Genomic DNA, 7,683 nt, shown 5'->3' with positions numbered 1-7,683 from the left:
TGCTGGCGTGGAACCCGAGGCTGCTCTAGATTGTTCTCATCTCACTGAAGCTGGCCTGGGTACTGGCCTCGTATCTTATAGATGAGTTTGCAAACGTTCTCTCCTTCTATGAGTGATATTTTCACTTTTTTTGTTTTGTTTTGTTTTCATCCCTAGCCCCTTTTATTTTTTATTTGAGGCTGGGCCTCACTAAATTGCTCGGGCTGGCCTTGAAATTGTGATTCTCCTGCCTCAGCCTTCCGAGCTGTGGAATTGCAGGCACACACCAACACCACTGGCTTTCCCAATCTTTCTTGATAGTGTCCTTTAATATATAAAAGGTTTTATTGTTATTGTTTGATGATTTTTTTGTTTGTTTTTTTGCAGTGCTTGGGATGGAACCCAAAGCCCCATGTATACTAGGCAAGTACTCTACCACTGGGCTACACTGCCAGCCCCCACACGGAAAGTTTTAATTTTTAATTTTAATCTCTTTTGGGGGGTACTGAGGATTAACTTAGGGGCACTTTACCACTGAGCCATATCCTCAGCTTTTTGTTCTTCATTTCGAGACAGGGCCTCCATAAGTTGTCCAGGCTGGCCTTGAATTTGTGATCCTCCCATCTCAGCCTCCAAACTTCCTGGGATTGTGGGCATGTCCACCGCACCCAAATAAATTGTTAATTTTTGAAAAAAATTTTTAGATGTTGATAGATCTTTATTTCATTCATTTATTTATATGTGGTGCTAAGGGTTGAACCCAGTGCCTCACACATGTTAGGCAAGTGCTCTACCACAAAGCCACAACCCCAGCCCTAAACTGTTAATTTTGATGAAGTATAAAGTATATTTTCTTTAGCTGCTTCTATTTTGTTTTCACTCCTAAGGAATTATCTTCTACTCCACCAAGCTAAGCTGTGAGCATTCTTTATATATCCTGTTCACCAATCCTTTGTTCAATCTGGAATTTGAAAATACCCTTCTCCCAGGCGAGGCTTGTCTTAACAGTGTCTTTAGAGGATCAAAATGTTTTATTTTGAGGAATTTTGACTAACTGTGGTCCTTCCCCAAATGTTCCTTTGTGGTGGCCATCTGTCGATTCTTTGACTCTCCTATGATGAAACGCCTTTATTATTATTAGAAAAAGTATCCAAAACTGGAAAATAAGGCAAAAAGATAACCATATGTCTTTTGAAAGAATCAAATAAATACCCAGGCGTCCACAGTATAAGTGCATCAAGATGAACCCCAGATGGCTCCAGGGATTTTGGTGAAGCGACTGGGTAGGTGTGCAGGCAGGGAAGAGAAGACTGAAGGGGTTGGAGTCCTGCCATCAAGTCCACAGATGCCCACTGGCATCAGTTTGAGATGCCACTGGGCATCTACCCAATGGCGAATCAGCCATGGGACAGGAGTCAAGGGCTCAAGGAGGGCTACCACACTAGGTCATTCTGTAGTCACAGAAGCAATGAGTTGTACAACCGAGTTTATCTGCAAGACAAGCACAGAGACAAGGAGACTCAAGGTCTCAAATCATCTTCCCAAGGATAGGATTTGGGGACATTTATGGGATAAAGAAGCAAGGTGATTTAAGGTGAGCGGGGAGGTGATGGAGGTAAAGTCACGTGTGGAAACTATCTTCCCTCTTCAAAGGAAGATGGTTCAAAAAATGGAGGAGTCGGCATGATCGGAGGGCAGGGTTTTCAGCCTTCTGACCTCCAGAGGTCACCTGTTGAACACCTGTGCAGGGCCCAGGGAAGAGCTGACTGTTTTGGTAAAAGTGGACTTCAAATCCCTGAAAATAACCTGAGTGACAGTCACCATCATGACCCACACGTCACAGGCCCCATATCACAGAGCCAGTGGCGGCTAATCATACATGGCTCAGAGGCCTGACCTCCAAAATCAGTGATTTGTAGAGTCAACTAAAAGCAAGTCACTCGAAGCAAGTGAAACAGATTTTTCCAGGTTTGGGGATGAAGTCAGGTCTAGGTGATCCGTGCACCTCAAGACAAGCAGCAGAAGGGACTCCGCCAGGAACGCCCTGCTGCCTTCGATCCTACCTCTTCCCCCATCTTGATAGAGTGGTCTGTGCTCACCCTTTTCCTCACCACCTGGAACCACCACCCCCTCCAACAATTTGTTTAAGATGCTCTAGAAAGTTCCTGTGACCTCATGTTGCCAGACCTAGTGAATCTCTTCGGCCTTGACCTCTTCATGGCCTGTGATGATGCCATTTCCCCTTTCTTAGAGAGCCACTTCTCATCTCGTTCCATGACAACATGATTTCCTTGTACTTTTCCTCTTTTTTTTAATATTTTGAGGTTTTTAAAAGTTGTAGATAGACACAATACCTTTTTTATTTTATTTTTACGCAGCGTCGAGGATCGAACCCAGGGCCTCATGCATGCTGGGCGGGCGCTCTGCCACTGAGCCACAACCCCAGCCCGTGCTTTGACTCTTGACAGTGCCTTCTAATATTGAGGCTAAATTGACTTCCTCTTCCTGTTCCATTGAAGGAGCTCCCCACTTGACTTCCATTTCTTGGAATGGTCATCTCTTGGAGGATTACAGTTTTATCAACCACAATGTATTCGTGGCATCCAAATTTAGATCCCATTCTTTCCTTTAGGCTCCAGATGCAAATGTCTGATGGCCCTCTGTATGAGACTTCCGGAACGCCTCTACCTCACCAGGCCAGGACGCAAGTGTCGCTTTCCTCAGGCCCCAAATGCTTCTCCCAGTCATCCTCTGTTTGTAGAACAACTATCCATATTTTCCCACTGGATCCACGTCTCTGGACCCCACAGTCGCTATTCTTCTGGCTCAGAGCCTCACCTTTGGGCATGTCGAGTTGGAGGTACAAGCGGGTCATTCGGGTGGACATTCAGACCCAGAGTTTGAAGGAGAGAGACATTAAAGTATAGAAAATACAGGGCAAGTGGACACCTTGGAGATATGTCCATAAAGGGCAGTACTTAGTCTCAAACACAGAGAAGGCACTGTCAGAGTGTCAGGATCGCATGGTTACAGAAAGGAAGACGCAGGTTTCTAAGAAGGCAAAAGTGGCTGGGGATGGCGCTCAGTGGCAGAGCACTTGCCTAGCATGTGCGAGGCCCTGGGTTCAATCCCCAGAACTAAAAATGAATAAAATGAAGAAGGTAGAAGTTGTTGGCATTATTATATCCCGTGGAGGAGTCATGAAAGTGAAGACCAAAAGAATCTGTGGGGCTGGCAGCACAAAATCACTGCGGACTGCGTTAGTTCCCTGTTGTTGCTATAACTGCAAATTAACTGTCTCTGTAGGTCCAAAGTCTGTAGAGAGGGTCTTACTGGGCTTAAATGGAGGTACTGGCTGGGGCTGACTTTCTCCTCTAGAGCTCAGGGTCCTCTTCCAAGCTCGGATTTGTTGGCCAAATTCATTTCCTTTTCACACTTTTCCAAATTGCCCCTTCCATTTTTGAGTCAACAAAATGGTAGCCGAGTCCTTCTCATGAGTGGACTCTCTCAGACTTCTTCTGCCACCTCTTCCATTTTTTTTTTCAGTTGTGGGTGAACCCCTACAACTTATTTTATTCATTTTTTTAATGTGGTGCTGAGGATGGAGCCCAGGGCCTCACTCGTGCTAGGCAAGCGCTCCACCACAGAGCCACAACCCCAGCTCTCATTTTTTTAAAATCTTAATTATTTTTTTTCTACTGGGGATTGAATATAAGGGTGCTTTATCACTGAACCACACACCCAGCCTTTTAATTTTTCATTTGGAGACCCAGTCTTGCTAAATTGCCCAGGCTGGCCTCCAACCTGCCTCCACCTGCCTCAGTCTCCCAAGTTGCTGAGATGATGAGCACATGCTACCTCACCCAGCTTGATTTAATTCTCCTCCACAACAGTCCACCAGCCAGTACTGTAACCTCCGTCTCCAGCTTCTCTGCCCTGGGCCAATCTGTCATCCTCTGTCACCTGGAGAGCTGTATAACCTCCACTTTGGTCTCTGCCATATTGGATTCCCATACCCCACTCTCCACTCGACAGCCTGGGTCTGTTTGTTTGTTTGTTTTGTCTCTCTCTAACTTTAAAATATACCAGATCCTATATTTGTCAACCTAAAGCCACCTGCTGGGTCTTTATCATGGTGGCGAGGCCCTCGTGACCTGGCCTCTGCCCACCTTGATGCCACCCTCGGCTTCTCTCGCTGCACTCCAACGATCACAACCTTCTCCCTGCTCTTCAGAGCACACCCAGCTCCTTTGTGCCTGAGGACTTCTACCCCAGCATCCCATCTGTTTGGAACATTCTTTCCCCAGATCTTTCCCTGATGGCTCCTTCTTCCCTCTCAGGTCTCAATTTAAATGTCACCCTCTCCAAGTGACTTCTTCTGATCCCCCAACTTAAAGTATCTCACCCATTACTCACTAATCAATCACGTAGTTTTATTTGCATATCTGCAGCAGTTCTGATGACCGCTGGGTGCTTTCTTGTTTCTTTGTTAGTTTTTTAATTGCTGTCCCTAGCCCACTGCAGTGCGGGTCTTTGAGGACAGGTTTGCTGCCATTCCTAGGGCTCTAGAAGAGGACCTGGTTAAAGCTAGCACTCAGAGTAGGTATAAATGATTTCAGTAAGTAACTCTTGATCCTGCGTTCTGTTCTAGGCCTGGGATTCCCAAGGTACAGTTGAGAGTCCACGGATATCCAAGGTCAAGGGGAGTGGAGTCGAAGTCTTTGACTCACCATCCACACAGCGGTTATTAGGGCCATCCCCACACACCACCTGGGCACGCTTCAGAAATTCCCAAAGATAACGCGGTCTACGGATTCCACACACCAGCTCTGAGCCTACGCACACTAGGCATGACCTCCCCAGAAATCCCCCCTGGGCACTGACCCTCAATCCCCGTAAGTCACTTGTTCCTCGGTGATTGTGCCTATCAACTCTGGGCTTCAAAATTTCCTCTAGTCAAATCAAACAGCTCTTTCCAAGAAGAAAAGGCCGAGACGGGCGTGCCTTCCTGTGCAGCGCGCTGGTCGCTAACTGCGTCAGGCATCTGCCTGCTGTGAGGGTAACCTCAGCATTTCCTTCCAGGCCTGCTTTCACCCAGTCTGGGCTGGCAGAATTTTGAAAGTGTTTTCTGGAGAAAAGCTGAGCAATGGTTTTGCCATGGGCGGGACATCGATTACTCTTCTTCCTCACGCTGACCCTTTATATATCTCCTGGGGGTCATGGCAAACACATCTGGCTCCAGAGGCCATTGCCGAAGCAGACTGTGCTTCCTCTCTCACCATGAGCTCCCTCACAGGTACCTCTGTGCTATCTCTTGGGCATGGTCTTATCTCCCCAGGAGGAAGATTCTGGAAGGGATCCACCAGCTGTTGTTGGACATGGTTTCTGTGATTGAGGACTGGTGGGCAGGGGTGTCTGGCCCGGGCCTCTCAGCTCCATTCTCTCTCCAGGACCCACAAAGTCTGAGCTGGTGCTGCTCTGCTGTATGGCCACCTGGATGTCCACCCTCATGTCGCCCATCCGTAGGCCGACCGCCTGTGAAGTGCAGCTGATACTCAAGGACTTAGATCAACGGTCGACACAGCTCTTGCAGGACTATGTAAGTGCCCTAGGGATTTCTTTTCCAAAGCACTTATTTAAAAAGTCTTCTGTGGCCCCCAGAAGCAGCTAATGCTTTCCAGATCGGATCTAGCTGTGGATGTACCAGGAAGGGACGGGGCAGGAGGAGGTGCACTAGGGCGGGATGTTTATGACAGTCAACTGCAGTGAGGAGGCAGGCGGAGGTCGGCCCAGAGTTGAAACCTCAGTCATTTCCAGCATGCTGGCCGTGTATTCACGCACCTCTCCATCTCCAGCCTGCTCGGTTCACAGTACTATTACGTGAACTTTCCTGACTGAAGCACGTCCTCAGAGACGGGCCATCTTGCGTGCAGGAACCTTCTCAGAGCAGCGAAGGCCCATCAGAGCTGCAGAGGATGGCCCAGCAAATGCAGGGTATTCTTCTTCCTGCAGGTCTCTGAGAGCCTCTTCCTCGGGGGAAGGACTGTCGGCTGACTAGGGCTCTGTGTGCACGTTGCTCTGTTGGTGCAGAGTCCGACCCCGTCAGGGTCAAGTGGGAAACTAAATAAAAGTGAAGGCTCTTGTTTTCCTGGGATCGCCATCAGGCAGGCCCTCTTAGATAACAGCAAAGCTTGGAGCATCCTGGTCCTGGTATTCTTCTCTCTTACCCTCCTGGCATTTAAAGGTTAGGCTTGGCTTGTTAAGACACAGAGGCAGCTGTGCTCAGGTGATGGGCTCTCTTAGCCATTGCATTTCACCTGGAAGCCTTAGTCCCTAGGAAGGGGCAAGGGAGACGGAGGGGCCCTGAGCCTTTGGTTTGTTTCTGAAAAGTCTCCCTAGCTTCTCGGAGGCCTTTTTAAGCAAGCACAAAACCCTCCTCTGCCAGCTAGAGATATAAAAGTGGCTTTCACACAGGGAGACAGGGGCAGGGAGCTGGCATGGAAATACAGATTTGCCCCTCTTCCCCACCCCTGCATCCCCCAGGCACTTAAGTGACCTTAGCTAGATGGGGCAGAGGGGACAGGAGGGAGCAGTGGTTATAAACGTAGGCTTGGAACTGCAGCCAAACCCGGTGGGAATACTAGGTCTGCCACTTGATTCTGGGCTGGCCCCATCTACCAGCCGAAGCCTGGTTCCTCTGGAAATGGGATTGGTGCCGGCCTCCGAGGTCCACCAGGGCAGTGTCGCAGAGGAAGCTCTGGACCGTTAGCTGTCAGCATCTCCAGGTGTTATTGCAAACCCAATGGTCATGCCGCCGTGTCTCCCTCTCTTCCCACAGAGGAAGGAGGAGTCTGGGATGCCAACCTCCCAAGACAGGGTAAACCAAAAATACCTGCTGCCATGCTTCACCCCTGGCCCGCAAGCGTCACACAACATCTCAGTGATCCAGGCCTATTTGAAGAAGACCAACAAAACAGATGCTGAGGTTCTAGAACAGCTCGACAAGCTCAAATACGAGAACACACCTGAGACCCTGGTCACCGCACCCACGTACGCGAGGGACGCCTTCGAAATGAAAAGCTTCATCTTGGCTGTCTTTGAACAGTTCTCAGGCTGCATGGCAAAAACTCATGAAGCATTTAAGAAAAGCCTGGAAGATGAGAGTAAGAAGTGCTGACTCATGAAGGACATTATTTCAGTGAAGAATCCAACCAGGCTTCAGCCAGGCCAGTCCTGGGACGGCTGGGACTTAAACGTGTGAATTAACGTGAAAGAGATCATGTCGTTGTTATTAGTCTTAGTATTTATGGAATGTTTTTTAAACATGTCAGGGCTGGAGGTGCCAGCTCTATTAATTTATTGATATTTATTGTACTGAGTTGTTAATGCTCCTCAGACTCTATTTAATAAATTATATTGTATTTTTCTCAGAGTCATCTGCTTTGGATTTCATGAAGGGGTTGAAATCAAAATGGGTGGGAATCGAGTTGGTCGTGGCATGACTGAAGTGGAATGGGACGTTCCGTAAATAGCTAGCACTTCTTTCACTCTGGTTTCCCTGCACAGGACAGATTCCATAATAAATGATAATCCCAACAGCCTTAACTCTTGGGTTTTTTGTTTGTTCGTTTTTGTTTCTTTTTTTTTTTTTTGGTACTGGAGATTGAACCCAGGGTGCTTAAAAACTGAGTTTTTTTTTTTTTT

The 7,683-nt window shown here is 47.9% G+C and overlaps 1 protein-coding gene across 1 annotated transcript; it reads left to right on the top strand.

The window, feature by feature from the left end:
- Nucleotides 1–5,223: 5,223 nt before the first annotated feature.
- IL31 (interleukin 31) lies at nucleotides 5,224–7,300 on the top strand. The gene is made up of 3 exons (XM_079152196.1): nucleotides 5,224–5,275; nucleotides 5,430–5,578; nucleotides 6,818–7,300. The coding sequence occupies exons 1-3, from the start codon at nucleotides 5,260–5,262 to the stop codon at nucleotides 7,154–7,156; spliced, it is 504 nt and encodes a 167-aa protein (XP_079008322.1). The 5' UTR covers nucleotides 5,224–5,259; the 3' UTR covers nucleotides 7,157–7,300.
- The last annotated feature ends 383 nt before the right edge of the window (nucleotides 7,301–7,683 follow it).

Source organism: Sciurus vulgaris (genome assembly GCF_902686455.1).
Source record: "Sciurus vulgaris genome assembly, chromosome: 8".
NCBI classification, from domain to species: Eukaryota; Metazoa; Chordata; class Mammalia; order Rodentia; family Sciuridae; genus Sciurus; species Sciurus vulgaris.
Note: the sequence above shows the minus strand (reverse complement) of the source record. Positions and strands in the feature narration are given on the sequence as shown.